Raw genomic sequence first — 19142 nt, forward strand, 5'->3', positions numbered from 1 at the left:
GAGAGCCCTGGCCCTCGCCAACCTCCGCTCCTTGTTTTGCTCGGGGTTCACGTTCCTTGGGATCGGGCAGACTCTGAGCTTTCTGTTCATGCTATCCGGTATAGGTACGTCTTTCTGCTGCTCGCTTTCCCTCGGCTCGAGGCCAAGGTCCCGCAGTATCTTTCTTCCGGTTCTCGTTTCAGAGAGACGCTCGAGTTGCGCCGTTCTTTGTGCTTCGGCTATTTCGTCCAGCGTGTTGTGGACTCCCAGTGCCATGAATTTTTCGGTGCTCGTGCTCCCGAGGTGGCTGAGTGCCGCCTTATACGCCTTGCGTATGGTGGCGTCTATCTTGTTACGGCCCACATGGGCAGTCACGTGTCGGAACGCGGGAACGTGAACCACATCGAGACGGCCAACTCGGCCGCGCGAGGACTAACCAACCACGCAGCTGCAAGCACGGCCGACTCGGAGTGTTGGTCGCGGTGCAGTGCCAAGGACAAGTTGACCACCTTCAACGAAATAGTGAAGTGGTACAGACTTAACAGACAGACTATGCCGCCACCTCACCCGGGGCTTACCCGGGAGGAGGCATTGTTATACAGGCAATTACAGACGGGGTCCCTGCTCACCCCGGTGCTAGCTAAGCACGTGTGTCCGAGCGTGTACGCGAGTGACGTGTGTAGACTGTGCGCTAAGGAGAGAGCCACCGCGGCTCACATGCTTTGGGACTGCAGTATAAATCCACGAGAAGCCAGCGAGAAGACGATCCCGCCGCAGCTAGAGGCTGCAACGAGGAGCTATGACCAAGATACACAACTCAAGGCCATCCAGCAGGTCTCGGCAGCTCTAGAGAGGCACCGACCTCGCGAAACCGAGGAGAAGGGGGGCAGCAGCCCCAGGAAGGGGGCTGCGGCCTTCTCCGCGTAAGTAGCGAGGAACCAAGACCTCGAGGAGCGCAATGCACGAGATTGACGTAGTGGCCGCGTCGCGGTAAAAGCTTGTCCTCCCTGCGTGGAGGGAGCTTAACCGACTCTGCAGGCATTTTTACTAAAGTTGTTCTCTCTCTCTCTCTTATTTACGCTTTATCTACGAAAATTTTCTAGTATTTGTAGTGTAGTATTGCGTCGGCGCTCATGAGTAATTATTGAGAATTGTTGACGGCGTACCGCAATTATTTCGTGCAAATTTTGGACAGGCAAGGTCAGAGAGAAGCGCTCTGCGAGTATCACAACGTTGAGGCAAACTCATGTCGTTATTATCATTGAACACTTTCAGCTTCTTTACAGACGGGCACAGAACTTCCCTCAAGTCATAATTTTAACGTATCTGGCACGAGAGCGGCAAAATGCTGATATTGAAAATGAGTCTCCTTCTTGGGCGAAATTTTTTTATTGTTTCAGAAGCAGCATGCCCGGTGCGCAGGCATTTCCTTTGTCTCGAACACAACTTTGATGGAATTAGGGCCAAACAATGAAATCTTCCTTACCTCAGTAAGGAAGCCTTCATTGCAGTGAGGCTACCTTATGTCACTCTGAAAGGTTCCTTACTGAGGCGCCCTCGGTGAAGGCTTCCTTGGTGCTTCCTTGGTACTTCCTCAGCATAAGAAGCCAAACAATGAAATCTTCCTTATCTCACTAAGGAAGCCTTCATTGGGGTGAGGCTACCTTATGTCACTCTGAAAGCTTCCTTACTGAGGGGCCCTCGGTGAAGGCTTCCTTGGTGCTTCCTCAGCGTAAGGTAGCTCCAAAGCTACCTTCATGCGTCCTTACGCCGCTCCTGGCCCTGAACGAGCGCTTCACCTCACTGCTTAACCACGTGGCATTCGCTTGCGCATGCGCACTGTCGCCCACCTGCGGAGAAGCGCGAGCACGGTACGTCTTGCCAGGCATGTTCGTTTCAGTCACGCGTGCGGCATGAAAGCGTTGCTAGGCGTTGCTAGGCGTTGCAAGACGCCGGCGTGCCAGCGATGCTGGATCACATCAACTTTTGCACTATAATGCTCAACTTTTTTTTAACTTTAGTAAACGAAACTAGAAGAAAGCGTCCACGCTTCTCTATATTAGCTATTCAATTTAAAGATTGTGCGACGATACAACATTTTTTAATAGAATAATGGTGTTCGGGGAAATATTTGAAGAGATAATCTCGAACCCAGGCACGCGGCAACCGCTCCTTAGGTGAGGACGGGTGAAGGGAGCTTTCAGAGTACGCTTGCTTCCTCCATCGGTCCTTCGCTGTAAGGAGGCCTCACGTAAGGTTAGGAAGCGCTCGAAGGAAAGGAACTAGGGGTGTGCGAATATTCGGAATTTCGAATACGGATCGAATATTTTCCATATTCGAAGCGTATTCGGTTCGAGAAATGCATGTTCGGAAATTCACGAATATCCGAGGACGGCCGAATAACGCTGGAAACGGCGAATATTCGGATAGACTGCGAATAATTGAGCAATTAACCAATTGTATGCTTGCTCCGCATTCTCCTAAGAACATGTTTATTAACTGAGAACTTCGCATGATCCGCTCATTATCTGTATGCTCTGTTTCAGTCTATCTGCTTCAGGCATTTGAGACATGACCAGTTTCGGTTTCTTTTTCACCAAGCTTTAGAATTCCAATTATTTTGGAATGTCCCATTGCCTTGAAGGTTGCAAAGGCAACTCAGGGTTTTCTAACATTGATTCAAAATGTATCAAGGCTCTTTGTGCGGAGTGGAAATTTGATGAAGTGGCCAGCCTAGGCATGTTTCTTGATCCGCGCTTTATGGCCACAGTTCATCAGGCATCTAGTCAGATGATCTGGCTGAAAAACCTTGTGACAAGGGAGCTCCAGGAAGCCGTCGTGGAACACCCTGGGGACGCCGCCGTGCCAGCGTCGACTTCGTGTCCACTGGTGGCATCGAGTGTATAGAATGCTTTTGACGATCTAGTGATGAACAAAGAGAAGACAGATTTGGCATCTGCGCCTGAGAGGGAAGTTACAGACTACGCGCAAATGCCTCTTCTGGAAAGGGGCATGAATCCTTGTGAGTGGTGGCAGTCCATTGGCCGCTTCAGGTACGCGCTTTTAAGTGCACTCGCCCGGAAGTACTTGGCGATCCCTGCCACTTCAGTTCCTAGTGAAAGAGTCTTTTCTGCCGGTAGAAATGTGACAGTGCATAGAGAGCGTGTACTTTCTGGCCATATTGAGAAGTTAATTTTCCTTCACGACAATCTGTAACAAGCATTTTAACTGACTGAGGGCATTACCTGAGTCCATTATCTATAATTGAGTACCTCTTTAATTTGAAGCAACCTTGTAAAATGCAATGTTATTTTTAAAAGGGTAATAAAGCTATTGTTACCTGTCTTGCAATTTTTTAATACTACACATGTATTCGATATTCGATTCGATATTCGAAGAGAGTTCTTCGACTTATTCGTATTCCATTCGTAATCAAAAATTTCAATATTCGCACACCCCTAAAAGGAACGTTTTATTGTTTGGGCCAAGCTACCTTCATGCGTCCTTACGCCGCTCCTGGCCCTGAACGAGCGCTTCGCCTCACTGCTTAACCACGTGACGTTTGCTTGCGCGTGCGTGCTGTCGCCCACCTTCGGGGAAGCGCGAGCACGGTACGTTTTGCCAGGCACGTTCGTTAAAGTCACGCGTGCGGCATGGAAGCGTTGCTAGGCGTTGCTAGGCGTTGCACGACGCCGGTGTGCCAGCGTTGCTGGAGCACATCAAGTTTCGCACTGTAATGCACTGCTTCTTTAGATTTAGTAAACAAAACTAAAAAATAGCGTCCACGCTTCTCTATATTAGCTCATCAACTTAGAGATTGTGCGACGATACAACCTTTTTTATTGAATAGTGGTGTTCTGGTGTTCGCCTAAAGCTTTTAAGAGATAATCTCGAACCCAGGCATGGCGGCAACCGCTCCTTACGTGAGGACGGGTGAAGGGAGCTTTCAGAGTATGCTTGCTTCCTCCATCGGTCCTTCGCTGTAAGGAGGCCTCACGTAAGGTTAGGAAGCGCTCGAAGGAAAGGAACGTTTCATTGTTTGGGCCTTAGTGTTGTCATTCTACAAAGTAACGCAAGCCTTGTAGGTTCATTAATCACTCCCGGTAAACTCGTTGTGGATACTTGTGAATGAGGTGCTTTTTCACAAACCATTTATGTATTTTGATGCTCCTAGACATTCCTGCTCGCTTTGCTGGTGGTTTTGCAGACGAGGGCTCTACAAGTTGGCAGCTCAGTAGGTTATGTATATTCGAGTACTTCCGCATGAGAAGAAATGTCTGAAACACGTGCAACAAGCTTATTGTCTTGACCAAACACACATAGACCCCTGACCTGAAGGCGACTTACGATTTTTCAGCGGCGCAGAACATTAAGCGCAATTTATTTCCGCTGTAGAGGTAATCATCAGGACTTTTCCTTTGGTGATTTAAAATACGGCCCATCTTCTATCGTCAGTCGGTGTTTTGGTTTATGTACATAGTCATGTGGTTCGTTGGCCTATTGCCTTCGATATTTTTATGCCTCACTAATAACTGTAACGACCATGGCGGCTTCATCATTAGGACACTATTCGTAGCGAAATTAAGTGAAGAAAATCACATCAGAATTGCAACCTAATGTCTTTCCGGTCGTGCAAATTACGAAACCTAAGCAGTGACTCGTCCAGAAGTTATTTTTTGATGGTGCAACTTATCTTCCATGACATTAAAGATTCACTAAACGCAAAGGAAGAACCAGGCAGATAAATATTGACAATATCAAGATATCTAAAACTACTAAAAAAACTAAATATATTTACATTCTGGCATCAATTTCTGACATCTATAATGGCGCATTGAGAGCAAACATACGGCAAACAGTAAAACTAGACACATGCACACAGTTACCAGTGCTCCATAGGGATGGTACACCAAAAATGTCATTCGCGAGTACCCAAGGGCACTAGGTGGCGTCGGTGTTGTTCTCTTTTCGTCTCGTCGTGCCACATCATCGCCATCATTGACGCTTCAGGGGGCCCTTGATTACCAAGCGTCATCAAGAACAGAGATGACAGGGCCAAACCCAGAGCAGAAAACGCAAGCGGGAGAGCCTTCGCGCTTCCGGTTAGGTGCTCCTCAATGTCCTTAACAGCGCTGGCAGACGTGGCACCCAGCCGACCCCACATGTAGGCGCCCGAGAAGCCGACACTACGAACCTGGAAAGTCCACGAAGACCAGCTCTTTAATACTGCACGTACTTGTACTAAATGAATTTTATTTAAATTATTTCCACGAATGTTTTTAGCTGGATTTGTGAGAAATCGTCACATTCAGAAGGGATGCTTTTCTGTCAGCCCCCCATATGTACATATGAAGCTTTTTTTTCGCGGAATTAGTAAAATAGTTCGTTGAAGCAATTTTCCAACTTATCCGCCAGTATGAGCTCGACAGATATTACAGTGGCTGAAGAGGATGCGGATATTCAGAGAATTATTATACAACTTTAATTTGGTCAGGTTCAAAGCTGGCGTAACGCAAGAAAATTAAGATATGTTGCTTATTCAATCACCTATTATTATCGACACAACTGTTTCATTAATATTTATTGCAATATATTTGCTACGAGAATATTGCCATATGTACCGAAAATGTACAGGACAACTGTATTCCCGCGCATGAAAGAAGTGAGCACTACTTACACTGGGCTTTTAACATAACTAGTGAAACATCAACTTTGATAAAAGATTCTGGATAGAGTCGCAAAACTATCTTAGCTTTTCTCCGAGGAGAACACTTCGGGCACTACAGTTTAGAGTTGCCACTACAGTTAAAGATAGTCATGAAGTACTAGTACACGGTAAACATTCTTTGGGTTCACTACGCAGCAATACCAGCAGGCGGTATTCATTACCCTTCCTTAAAGATACAAATATTTAAAGTAGTAGGCCACAGAATGAGAAGGGGTTATTCTTTTTCGAAGTAAGCCCCGAGCAATGATGCGAATACATTTAAAGAGTTAACAAGAACCAAATACGATTCACGCTCCGCACTTCTGTCGGGAACATCTCGACCGTGTGCACGCATAGCACGACGTAGGTGATGTTCAGCAGCAGCTTCATCCACATGATGAGTACAGCTAGCGGCAGCGACAGATCAAACGCCACCAGTGCAGACTGGACCGCTAGTGCTATCGCCACCGTGGACATCACCATGACGGCAGAGGCCAGGTGGTCGTGGTGTTTGACCAGGAAGTAGGCGACCGCCATTGCTGGCGCATTTCCGGTCACCACGACCCATTTGGAAAGCTCGTAGCTGTGGCTCACTGACTTGTGATCGGTTGCCACTCCGCCGTAGTAGATCAGGTACAATGTGAACCTGCGACGAGCGCACACTTGAAAAATCTATAGTTGTACCGAGTAAACCCCGGGAACCCCTATATGGACATTAAAGAGAGAACATTTTATGGAAATAGCAATTATATGGAGACTCCAGGCGCACTTCTGCCTTCGTTGTCACCGTCGGCGTTGTCATCAGTTTGTGTATGAAGTCATAGTGCGATAACACCATGGCTGCGCGCTGTGCGCTGTAGGTGCCACGGTAGGCTGAGGGTGATGGCTTGATCTGGTGCGCGCGAAGGAGGAATGTGGGGAGGAAGGGCGCCGTCTTTCACCGCGCGCAAGGCACAGGGTGGAGTAGTGGGGGGAGGGGGCAGTAGTCTACATCGGCGGTGGCTGCCTATGGCGCGGCTGAGCTCGGCTGCGTGAGCCTTATCTGGAAAGCGATCTCCGGTGAGTACTTGGTCTCAGTGCGCCGTGGGCTCATTGCTTTTTGTGCGCTGTGGTAGGCCACTTAGTTTGTGTTCAACCAAGAGGAAGCACGAAGGTTAAAGCGCTCGCTGCTGCTGCCGCTCTTTCTCACGCCAGCGTTTTGACAGCGAGTGTCGGTGCTCATCAAGTATGCTGTCTTTATGTTTGCCGCTGGGCGCGTAACACCATGCTTGCTAATTTAGTAAGCGAAAGTTTATGACTTCACACGGCCGATAAATCTACCATCCTTACTTGGTACAGCTGGCGTCTAATTTGCGATCATCGTATCGAGGATTTGCCTTTCGCGCGATACTGCGAGCGTTTAGAGCGCAGCTCGTGGGCGACCGCTCCTGCGTCGAGTCTGCGCGTCACTTGTAGCCGAGAGAGCGAGAACAGCGAAAAGTGAGAAAGAACGCCGCGCTTAGCGCTGGATGGAAAAATCGGCGAGAGCGAAGACTTGCGAATAGGAAAGCGGATGACGGTGTGGCGAAAGGGTCAGGAGGAAATCCAGGCGTATGGCATGCCTGACAATCAGGCGTGCAGCGAGCGGGGAAACAAAGCGCTGACTTGGGCTTCGGGCCCACTGCGCATGCGCTACTTCGCTCATGGCGCCGCCGGCGCTAGAGATTGCACTCCACGCGAACCCCACGTTCACGTGTTCGCGCTTTTAAACTAAACAACGACGGCGCAACCAACTGAAATGCTTCATGTGCCACTAAACGAGCTGCCCGAGGGAGGTTCAGCGCCGCCGCCCTGTCGTTCCGAATGAAATTTTTGACACAACATATCGCGAATCGAAAACATCTAAAGAGCAGTGCTCAATATTCGCATTAAGGTATATCGAAATCGTAAGTAATTTCTTTTTTTCCTGCAGAAAAGATGTTTACCTCTAGCCTCCTTATGCATCTCCCTGCATGAGTTCCCAGGGGGGGGTACCCTAGCCGGTTTATGTCGGTAACACCACGCGTGGAGAGGAACGTGTGATGCGATCCCAGTGATAGTACAATACCGTGCCGACCCGCGGCGGAGTAGAAGCAGGCCTCAGACATTCCGCCCACTTAAAAAAAAACGAGTTTAATATCGTGGGTCTAAATAGAGCCCCATAAATTTGGAGTTATATGAGAAACACTATATAAGTATACTAGAAAGCGCACTTCTTATAGCAAGTTGGTTCTCATGCACTTTGTTTTGTAGGGTCTCGACTATCGCCTCCAGAGCCAGTGAATAAGATGGGCTCACGCGCGTGTAGCACCAGAGTAGAACACACTAGTGCGCTCGACCTGAGCGGCGGGGGTAGTTGTCGCTTCCGTGATCCCTCGACACTATGGCTGTCCGGCATAAATAAACAGCGGCCATGTCGGCTACCTCTTCGCGCCGCCTCCCCCAGTTTTAAATTCTACTTGACAAATAATGAAAGTACAAAAGGATGCGAAGACGGCGCCTGTGCATGTGGCCTGCGATTCTGTGTTTATGACGTCACGCGCGTCGTAAGGTGCCGCCGCGGCTACGGCAGCGGTTGCGGCAGATGCATGGGGCGGCACTTGTGTCGGAGTAGTTTGGTTCTGTATGAAAAAAAAAGTTATGATTTCAAAATGCATGTAGCTTGTGTATGCAGCTAATGTATGCGCCTAAACAGCGTCGCTGGTAATGTATCCCCATAAAAATGTTGCGGCCCTACCCCCCCCCCCGCGCCGGAATGTCGATTTTACTACATTACCCTGTGACGTTATGTAAACATGCACTCTTATCACGAAAGGCACTTGAGTAAGAAGCAAAGAACTTTTAAGAAAATATACGACAGACGACTGATGGTGCCACCTATATGTTCCCGCAATAGCACACGGTAATCTCGTGGGTTCAGTAGTAAACTGTTGGGGCACACCTAAATTTCCCTCTCCAAAAATATAGTTCATTGAGACTAAAAGAACCAAGTAGACAACTTAAGAACTATCATGAACTTTTTCTGTGCAACAACAACTGTGAATTCGTGACGGCCCACTCTCATGGTTCCCTGCAGCTTTGACGTAACATTAAAACAGATGAAAATTACCTTCCTTTTTTCTTATATTCTGCTCATTAACATAACATAAAAAACAGCTATCCACAAAAAATTTGTTACACTAAATTTATTTTGCCTGTCCCTTTCAGACTCGTCGCTTGAAATATTTACACAAAATATGGCGTAAAAAGCTGACTTCATTAGCCTATTATACTTGTTTAGAAGCAGCGACGTAAGACTTTCACCCTTATAATATACCACTGACACGGAACGGTAGTGTGAGCGTTTGGTTAGGCGTAAAATATATGATATGAAAGAAAATCTTACGTAGTCACGCGTACCTCTATTTCTGTGAAAATCAGCACACGTATGTTTTGATTAGCGAATTTTTTTGCGATAGAAGATTATAGTTGAAATTTTGGTCTCTATCTTCTTCTTTTCATTGCATAACATATTTATACTTTTGTGTTTTGGACTTTCTACTTTTGCGTTCTGGATTCGTTTGATTTTTCTTGCTAAGATGACTGTAGGGTTCAATTAGACATAGATCTTTGTTTTTATTGTTGTATTTGCTCGTCACGTTTCAAGCTTATTGTCGTAATAGCCCTGCTGGTTCTTGCAAAGAAGGCCTTCAGTGTGGTTAAATAAAATAATATTTTCATTGATGAAGGAACTGTACCCTATTTTGAAGCTGCCATATCGAGGCTGTGCTTGGAATGCGTACGGTGCAGTTGGCTTGAGCAATACCTGCTGAGATCGGCTTGATATGTTTAAGGAATTTTTGTTTTTTTTTTCATGCTCCACCTACAGTGTTGTGGGAATATTTTGAATACCAGGTCAAGTTTTCCGGACGTATTACCTCAGAAGTGCCACGCAGCTCTCTGGTAGCGAAAACATCATACATATTGTCACATTGTCGAGATTGAAAAATTAGATCAGGCCCAACGGCAAGTCATAAACTATGTCTTTATTGGGCGAGATTGCGAGCACTAGGAACAAGTTGCACTTGGTCAGAACGATAGTGGCGAGCAAATGCATCGGTGGTAGAAATCTGTCCTCTGTGTCGAGCGTGTCGGCTATTTGTACATGACTTGTACACAGTGCCAGCGTAATAGCTGGCGTTCTCGTACTTTCCACAAGGTATAATACTATTCGCGTTGCAGATACAGTTTCATTATACAAAGTACGGCGACAACGTATACAATGTATTATTATACCTGCAAATACACTCTGTGCGCCCACTTTATTGGTCTCGGAAAGAGATTGGCAGTATTGAAAAATAGATAAGTAAATAAATAAATAAATAAATAATAACATTCCTGAAACTTCCGATGCATGCAAGCGTGTAATGCACTGAGCGATAATGTTAAGCGATTAGCGGGTGAAAAGTGGCCCCCAGACACAAGGTAAACAAGTACGCGGGTGAAGATACAGGGTGATTATTTTGAAGTGTTACAGAAATTTGAATGACTACCAATGGTATATATAATAATTCTTGTCTTAGAGCTAAATTCTTACGAGAGACGCTCTTTGCTAGTAGGTGAAATCGAAACACATATTGAACAAATTAACAAAACTTGACTTATAATTTCTTAGCCAATTACTTTACGGCACATATGGCAACTCACGAATCGTAGCCTATTAGTTTCAAAGCGCATCCGCTTGAAATGAATTTCCAGGATGACACCAGATTAGAGGTATTATTTCACGAATATATGAACAAAGTGCATGGGCGTATCAGTTACTTTCCTTCTTCAAAGCATAAAAGAGCGTTTTGCTAGAAAAGTAAGCGGAATAATGCTGCATTTTACGACAAGATTCCTGGCACAAATCTCTAAACTGGCGTCATTCTGGAAATTGATTCCAAGTCGATACGCGTTGCGAACTCACCGGCTACACTCCATAAATTGCAATATGTGCCGTAAAGTTATTAATCCAAGAGATAAATCCTGGATGTGGGAGTATTGCCTGAATACGCGTATCGAATTTTCGCGGAAGTAATGTCCGCCTCTCTCAATAATCCAGCTCATAGACTAGAATTATGTTATCTAGAACAAGCTATTGTTAAAGTTTTCATAAAACTTAAAAATGGTCACCTTGTATAAGTGCTCAAGCACAGATATAAGTTTGTGCGTGTTCTGCACATTTTGTCTTAGTCGCAGCTCCCTCGCCACACTATTATTCACAACTCAAAAAATCAACTAAAATGTGATAACACAGGAGCTGTTAAACAAGATGCTTTCTTTTTTTGGGGGGAGGGGGGGGGGGTGGTCGCACTTATTTGGTAAAACAGGCTTTACGCGCGCGGTCTGTTAGTAAAGGTTTGAAATCATTTTGGATGTTTTCCAATAAGGTTACCTTAAGTTTGGCCACACACAGGACTCACCAGGCTACGCTCAGCGCCAAGCTTCGGCGCGCCAAACCACCGCACATAAACGTAGCAGCCAGCGAGCGCTTGGCAGACTCCAACAGCCATGCGCCTCGGCCACGTGGGTGGCTGAGCCTGGCGGCGTGGCGGATAGCGTCGATGCGCCTGCGCACGCGGTCCGTGTCCTCGTCGTTGAATCGGGCCGCGTACAGAGCGACGCGCTCGGCGTCTTCAAAGCGCAGGCTGACGATCAGCCAATGCGGTGATTCGTCGACCAGACACGCCGTGACCAGCAGGAATGCCGACGGTAGCAGTATCATCAAGTTGAAAGCGGTCCAATCCTGCGAGGTTTGAATAAAGATAACTGGTATACAATGCAATGCAGATGCAAAGTCCGCCTGCAAACCCTGGCACCTACATACATTTTTAAATTACGGGATTTTACATGCCAAAAGGACTTTCTCCTTATCAGACACTCCGTAGTGGGGGACTCCAAGAATCTGGACCCCCTGGTGTTCTTTAAGGTGCACCTAAATCTAGGTACATGGGTGTTTTTGCATCTCTCTCCCATCGAAATGCGGCCGCCGTGGCCGGGATTCGATTCCGCCATCTCGTGTATAGCAGCCCAACACCATTGCTACTAAGCAACCACGGCGCGTGACTACTTGGTAATGACCGTAGAGTTTCCAGAAAAATGACTACTAGGGCTATATTCGGTAGTATCTACGAAAGATGCAAGCCTGGCACATAAGTCACAACTGAAATAATGGTTAGTACACAGATGTGCCTAAACATCGCCCTTGTGTCTTTGTAAACTGCTCTCTTACACCAAAATATTGTGCTAAGTGCCGCAATTCCCAGTGGTTATAGGCGTTTTGCGTAGTCTTATTTGCTTCTGCGTTTACAATAATAGCATTGCCTTTCATATTTCGTACAATAAAAGCCGATATATCGTAGTAATCAAAATGATGAGAAAGTCACTAGCAACTAACACTACTATCAGAAAAATTCATGTGCTATCCCTCCCCACGTTGCTCGATGGTCGTAGCCACGCAGCCTCCTGTAATAAATTTATAGCAAGCACCCTGGCATTCACAATAATCACTTTGCCTTCTGAATTGATAAAGTAACATTTTAATGAAGGACAAATAAAGACGAAGTTCCGGAATTCGTAATAAAACAAGGCGTGCACTTCAAGGAATTCGCCTTCTAACTTCACGAGACCAAAAGCAATGAAGTGCACGCAATGAAGTGCACGAAGTGGGACAACTAATGTTATACATTTGCCTCAATGGAGCCATTGCGATCTAAAAGTATACGCGTGTAGTAGTTTACGTGCGCTATATTACAAAATATGCTCCCAAAAAAGAAAGCAAAATAGGTCATGGTGCTCAAAAAGCTCGTTTCTGAGGAAGGTTCGCATGTCTTAAGCAAGTGACATACTGCGCAAGAATGCCTCGTAGTACCCGAGATATGATGCCTAATTACGACTGCCCCGATTTTGAACGAATGGCCGCGACTTTTCTTATCACTCACACCGTGAACCCCCAAAGTCACCGATGTTTGCATTTAGAGCTATAACAGGAAGTAAATAAACTTTAGTGATGCAAGCAGCTGCACGCAAAATCACATTATGGATATGAGAGACGCCGTAGCAGGGCGCTGCTGATTAATTTTGAACACCTGGGTTTCTTTAGCGTACGCCAAATACGCGCTACACAGGCTTTTTTTCTATTAGACATCCATCAAGGTGCAGCCTATCCGTGGCATAAAGTGCGAAGTGACACAGGCGAAGACTAGAAGCAGACAGGATGTGCGCTCGTCCAGTCTGCGTCTAGTCTTCCTCCGTGTTCTTTCGCCCTACATACCAAGAAGGTGTTACCATACCAGCTCACCCTACTCTTCATCTTTTTGCGAAATGCTGCTGCCATGGCCGGCATTTTCTCCGCGCCCTCAGGCTGGCCAGCACAACGTCAAAGCGGCTACACTTCAATGGGAGGAAAACTCATCTGCTGCACCGAGAGTAGTCCCTCAAAGAGTACATCAACACTATTTAAAAACATGTTTTTTTTTTTTCTAACCAACAGAACATGGCCCTGCTCCGCTAGACCATTGTCTGTCGTTACATCTGCATACAAGTGCAGATGCCACAACTTTCACATTGAGTGTGTACACACAAGTTACACAAACCACAGTCAAGTTACCAAATGTAGACGCCACACTTTAGTAGATCGCTTACAGGCATTTCGTAGGCTCGGATAACCAATTTACCTGCTCACGTTAATGAGCAGTTATTACATCATAAACTGGAAGCATTCCAAATGCAAACAGAAAATTACGCAATAGTTAGCGGCTCCTTAAGCTCGTAAAGCGCTCTTTATCCAAAGCAGGATTTGTTATCCCAGTGACGGAGGGAATTTTCGCTTCTAACTGTTGCGACGTGAAGCATAGGATGAGAAGGTGGCCTTCTGACGCCAAAATCTTCAATAACTCTCCGCAGGCATGTTGTAAAACATAAGGGGATCGTTTCCTTAAACCGGCATATATATATAGATAATAACACAATACGACATGTTAGAGGTATACCAGCCCCCCAAATACTTCGAATCAGGCTCTTTTGTGTCCTAGTTACTCTTCAACTAATGCTGTCTCTTCTTCAGTTTTCGTGGCGATGTGCAGAATTTCTACAAGATATAAAATACTTAAGTCAAGCGCATCCTAATAAACAAAATTGGTGCCGTTATCGCAACTACACACGCAATAGTTTTCTGGCACACCTGGCAGTGGAACCATATTGACATCTTTTCAGTAAATGGGAACAAATACTATCTTGCGAAACCTAAAACCTAAACCCTTAGGCACCAGTGTCACTGCTGACAAAAATGCAACAAATATGTTCCCTCTAAAATGGGCTTATAAATGACACGATATGCGCATGTACGCATAAAAACGCCCGGGAAGTGGCCAGGTGCATACAATGTGGCCAGATTTGGTTTACTAACCTTGGTAATTAGTGAGCAGCTGCTGGCTCACGATGTTGCACTTTCGCGCAGGAACTTTCACAAGAGCACTCAATATAACAGTTTTAAGGAATTCATTTCAGCTCTTTAAATTGAAGAAGCGAGGAATGTGAGTGCGCACAAATATTCTAAAAAAGAAGTTTCGGCTGTTTGCATTATATGTTAGTTCTCGCAGTGACAGTGTGCTGAGCACATGCTTTTCCTTTGTGGGACTTGTCTGTTCCTGTAAGAAGCAGGTTTATATAGATGTACATGCACAAAAATAGTCGTTTAAAACCGACATTTCCTTACGTAATTTTTTTCTACGTAAGTTTACGCTAGTTTTCTATAAGTGGCTTTGCCATAGTGGGCTGACTGTGACAATGTGTTTAGTAGTTTTCGGAGACATTGTGTGGTACTTACACATACCGTGCCTGGTTATCGAGCACAAAATGTCCGTGACAGGGGGTCTCGCATTTGACCATTGCGTTTCCTACGTCGCAACACACAGGAGTTGGGGCTTGCCTATATCACCCTCATGTGTTAATGTTTTTATTTTAATGTTATTTCCAGTGAAACCGGTATGTCTGCCCGTAAACGGCCTGTGCCCCCTTTTGAATTCGATACAGCTGATGTTCTGCAAAAATTCAGCAGGCATTTCTGCGAATACATTGAAAATGTTTCGAAGGTTGCCTCTGGCAGATGGCATACTTATAGTTCATGTGCTCCCCTACGTGAAGAGGCGGACATTATTAGCTCAAAAAATTGAAATGCATTATCGACTAAACAACAAAAAATAACTAATTTGGATTTTTACTAATGACCTCATGTCTTATATTGCAAATGACAAATTCTACCCGTGAAGTTCGCAAGGCGGATCCGCTTGGGACGAATTCTCTGGATGACACCAGTTTCGGGATATTAATTCCCGAACTTTGCGGAGAATCGTATTGGCGTTCCAGTTACTTTTTTCCTTGAGTGCGTAAAACGACGTTACCTTAAGAAAGTGCCTCGAATGCCAAAGCATCTTTCGCAAAGTTCGTGTACTAGTATTTCAAATCTGGTGTTATCCTGGCAATTCGTTCCAAGTGGATCCGCCTTGTGAATTCCACGGCTACAAGTAGTAACATGCAATATGGGCCGTACCGTAATTAGATAAGAACCTAATTGGATGGATGGATGGATGGATGGATGGATGGATGGATGGATGGATGGATGGATGGATGGATGGATGGATGGATGGATGGATGGATGGATGGATGGATGTGTGTTGTTTAGTGGCGCAAGGGCCAGGTGTGGCCAAAGAGCGCCATGACTGATAATGATGTATTAAGCACTGATTGGTGAGTTACGATGATGAGGTGTAACATGGCTGTAAAGTGGCCTAAAATTAGTCGCTATCGTAGAAGCATAAAACGATATATAGGTATAAAATTATGACAGTGATACGTGGAGTGGTCTCTGGGTATAGGGCGAGTGACAGGTCATAATGGGGCTAAAATGCATGAATATGGAAATAGCACATATGCCTCCTTAAAGCCTTTGAGCCCAAAGGCTGGGAGGCAGGTGCTTTCTTTCAATGCAGCTACCGCAGCAGAAACCTCTGTTAAGAGGCTGTGCTACGGATTTCTTGGGGCTATAGTATGAAAGCTGTGTACAGCTTTTAAAAATTGAAATAGTGATTGATGTTTAAAGAGAGGTTCCATACCTATAATCATTTGGGGATGAAGTGGAATTTGTTGTCGGTGAGGTAATGGAAAATGCTTTTTCCTATTTGCATCTAATTCTCTGCACTGCATCAGGATGTGAAGCACGGTAAGTGGCTCACCACACTTATCACACATGGGTGGATCACCACCTGACAAGAGGTATGCGTGTGTACTGTATGTGTGTCCTATTCTAAGTCTGCAAAGTATTACTTCCGTGTGGCGGTTCTTTGATACCGGCGGCCAGTTGCCAAGCTATGGCTTGATAACATGCAGTTTATTTTCTGTTTCTTTATCCCATAACCGCTGCCAAAAAGCCCTGAGCGTTTTCCTTATGGAGGGCTTAAGGTCCATTACAGGGACAGTCATGGAAATGTCTGTAGCGTTCGCGTGCACGGATGTGGCTAGCTGGTCAGCCAACACGTTTCCTTCAATGTCGCGGTGCCCCTGCACCCAGCATACTACGATATGCTGCCTGGACGCATAGGCGGTGCATAATGCTGAATAGAGAGATACAATTATAGGATTTTGATATTTCTTCACAGTTTTCAATGCGTTTACGACGCTCAAAGAGTCTGTGTATATAACTGCCTTTGGGATATTCAATTCTTTAATGTGTTTAACGGCAGCCAATATGGCGTAGGCCTCTGCTGTAAAGATACTTGTGCTCGTGTGCAGAACACCGGTATCCGAAAAGGATGGACCGACTGCTGCGTAAGATACGCCAGAATTACGCTTTGATGCGTCTGTGAAGAATTCAGGACCTGAGTATTTGTGTTGTAATTCCAGGAAGTACATTCGTATATGCGCGAGGGGAGCGCGTTTTGTAACAGCAATGAAGGATATATCACACTCTATTGGTTGCCACTGCCACGGTGGGGGCCGTATAGCAGGGGACGTAAGGTGGTATTCAAGCAGGGGAAAACTTGTTTCTTCAGCTATGTCTCTGACACGCAGTGAGAAAGGCTTTGCCACTGTGGGCCGGTTGCGAAAAAGTTGACAACTGGACAAATCATTTATAGTGTAATACGCGGGGTGCTGACTGTTTCCGTTTACTCTAAGAAAATACATGAAAGATGAGTATGTTCTCTGCAGTTGAAGTGACCGTTCATCCGATTCAACGTACAGACTTTCCACTGGGCTTGTTCTAAAGGCACCTGTGGACAGGCGAATTCCTAAGTGGTGGACAGGGTCCAGCATCTTTAGAGCAGTTGGAGTAGCCGACTGGTAGACTATGGCTCCATAGTCTAGTCGTGTGCGTATGAGGCTTTTATACAAATTCATGAGACATTTTCTATCACTGCCCCAGGTTCTGCGTGAGAGCACCTTTAAGATATTCATTGTTTTCATACATTTGATTTTAAGATACTTTATGTGCGGCACAAAGGTTAATTTCGCGTCTAAAATTATGCCTAAAAATTTATGTTCCTTGTTTACAGGCAGACGCTCACCATTCAACAGAATTTCAGGATCAGCGTGCAGGCCCCTTTTTCTCGAGAAAACGACACATGTGCTTTTTTGCGGGTTCAGTCTGAACCCGTTCTCGTCAGCCCATTTGGAGACCTTGTTAAGGCCAAGCTGGAGCTGTCGCTCACAGATTGCAAGAGAACTTGATTGGAATCCTATCTGCACATCGTCAACATACGTTGAATAGAAGATGTTACATGGTATGTGTAGACGAAGAGAATTCATTTTTACTATAAAGAGCGTGCAGCTGAGCACACCGCCCTGCGGCACTCCTGTTTCCTGTATAAATTTCCGTGACAAGACATTGCCCACTCGAACACGGAATGTGCGATTAGACAGATAGCTTTCAATAACACTAAACATATTGCCATGTATACCTAACTGTGAGAGGTCTCTCAATATCCCAAACCGCCACGCAGTATCATAAGCTTTCTCCATATATAAGAATACTGATAAAAAAAAAACTTCTTATGAACAAAAGCTTCACGAATACGTGCCTCGATACGTATGAGATGGTCACTTGTGGAACGACCCTCGCAAAACCCGCACTGGTATGGGTCAAGGAATTTATTTGATTCGAGGATATGTAGTAGGCGACAGTTAGTCATTTTTTCGAATACTTTGCAGAGGCAACTTGTTAGCGCTATAGGTCGGTAACTTGATACAGAGGAAGGATCCTTCCCGTGTTTCAGAATTGGAATTACAATAGCCTCCTTCCAAACGGAGGGGATCTCGCCGGAAGACCATATAACGTTGTATAGGTAGAGGAGGGTTTTCTGTGTTTCAGGTGGTAGTTGTTTTGGCATCTCATATATTACGCGGTCTGAACCTGGGGCGGATGTATTACAACAGTTTAGTGCTGCCTGCAGTTCTGCTATACAGAATGGATCGTTGTACGCCGCACTTTTAGCAGACTTTCTTTCTAATTTTTGCTGTTGTATTTGTGTTTTGTACTTTAGGAAGGTTTCGGAGTAGTGTGAAGAGCTCGATATGTATTCAAAATGTGCACCGAGAGAGTTGGCTTGGTCTTCAAGGCTTTCTCCATGGCTACTTACTAGAGGTAAGGAATACGTTTGCTGCCCATTAACTTTCTTCACTCTATTCCAGACTTTTCTCTCATCTGTATATGAGTTGATGCTTGATATAAATTTTGCCCAGCTCTCTCGTCTTGCTTGCCGGCACGTTCTCCTTGCCTGGGATTTGACATGCTTAAAGTTTTCCAAAGTTTTCTGCTGTTGGTGAATCGCGAAGCAGCGCCCACGCTTTGTTCTGCTTCCTCCGTGCTTGCCTACATGCATCGTTCCACCAAGGAACACGCCGCTTGGAACCCATGCCGCTCGCTTGAGTAATACATTTACAGGCGGCATCCAGTATAAAAGCTGTAAAATATGCAGCAGCATCATCTATAGTTATACCAGACATCTCAGTCCAAGTCATGTGTGTAAGAGATCTGTACCGTTCCCAATCGGCTGTGTCAATCTTCCACCGAGGGACGTGCGGGGAAGTTGATCTTGTTTCGGCGTAGTTAGGATTATTGGGAAGTGGTCACTCCCATATGGGTTATTAAGCACATTCCATTTAAAATATGGTAAAAGCATCGGCGATAAAATGCTAAGATCTATGGCAGAGTATGACTTGTTGGCTAGGTTAAAATATGTGGGCTCCTTCGTGTTCAAGAGACATGTTCCGGAGGAAAAAAGCACCTGTTCGATGACGCGACCTCGCGCATCACAGCGCGAATCGCCCCACAAACTGCTGTGTGCATTAAAATCACCGAGAATCATATAGGGCTCCGGGAGCTCATCTATTAATGATTCTAAGTCACGCCTGTGAAGCTGAT

The 19142-nt window shown here is 45.6% G+C and overlaps 1 protein-coding gene across 3 annotated transcripts in view; it reads right to left on the reverse strand.

Moving 5' to 3' along the window:
* Window positions 1-4752: 4752 nt before the first annotated feature.
* The window catches only part of LOC135918589 (solute carrier family 22 member 6-like), a 42479-nt gene continuing 28089 nt past the window's right edge, over window positions 4753-19142 (reverse strand). For all 3 annotated transcript variants that reach the window (XM_070526480.1, XM_065452206.2, XM_070526479.1), the window contains exons 5-7: window positions 11149-11471; window positions 6008-6332; window positions 4753-5173 (exon numbers count right to left, since the gene is read on the reverse strand). In XM_070526480.1, the coding sequence (XP_070382581.1) occupies window positions 4898-5173; window positions 6008-6332; window positions 11149-11471 (924 nt within the window). In that variant the 3' untranslated portion in view covers window positions 4753-4897. The remainder of the gene's footprint in view (window positions 5174-6007; window positions 6333-11148; window positions 11472-19142) is intronic.

Source organism: Dermacentor albipictus, chromosome 10 (assembly GCF_038994185.2).
Source record: "Dermacentor albipictus isolate Rhodes 1998 colony chromosome 10, USDA_Dalb.pri_finalv2, whole genome shotgun sequence".
In the NCBI taxonomy this organism is placed as follows: domain Eukaryota; kingdom Metazoa; phylum Arthropoda; class Arachnida; order Ixodida; family Ixodidae; genus Dermacentor; species Dermacentor albipictus.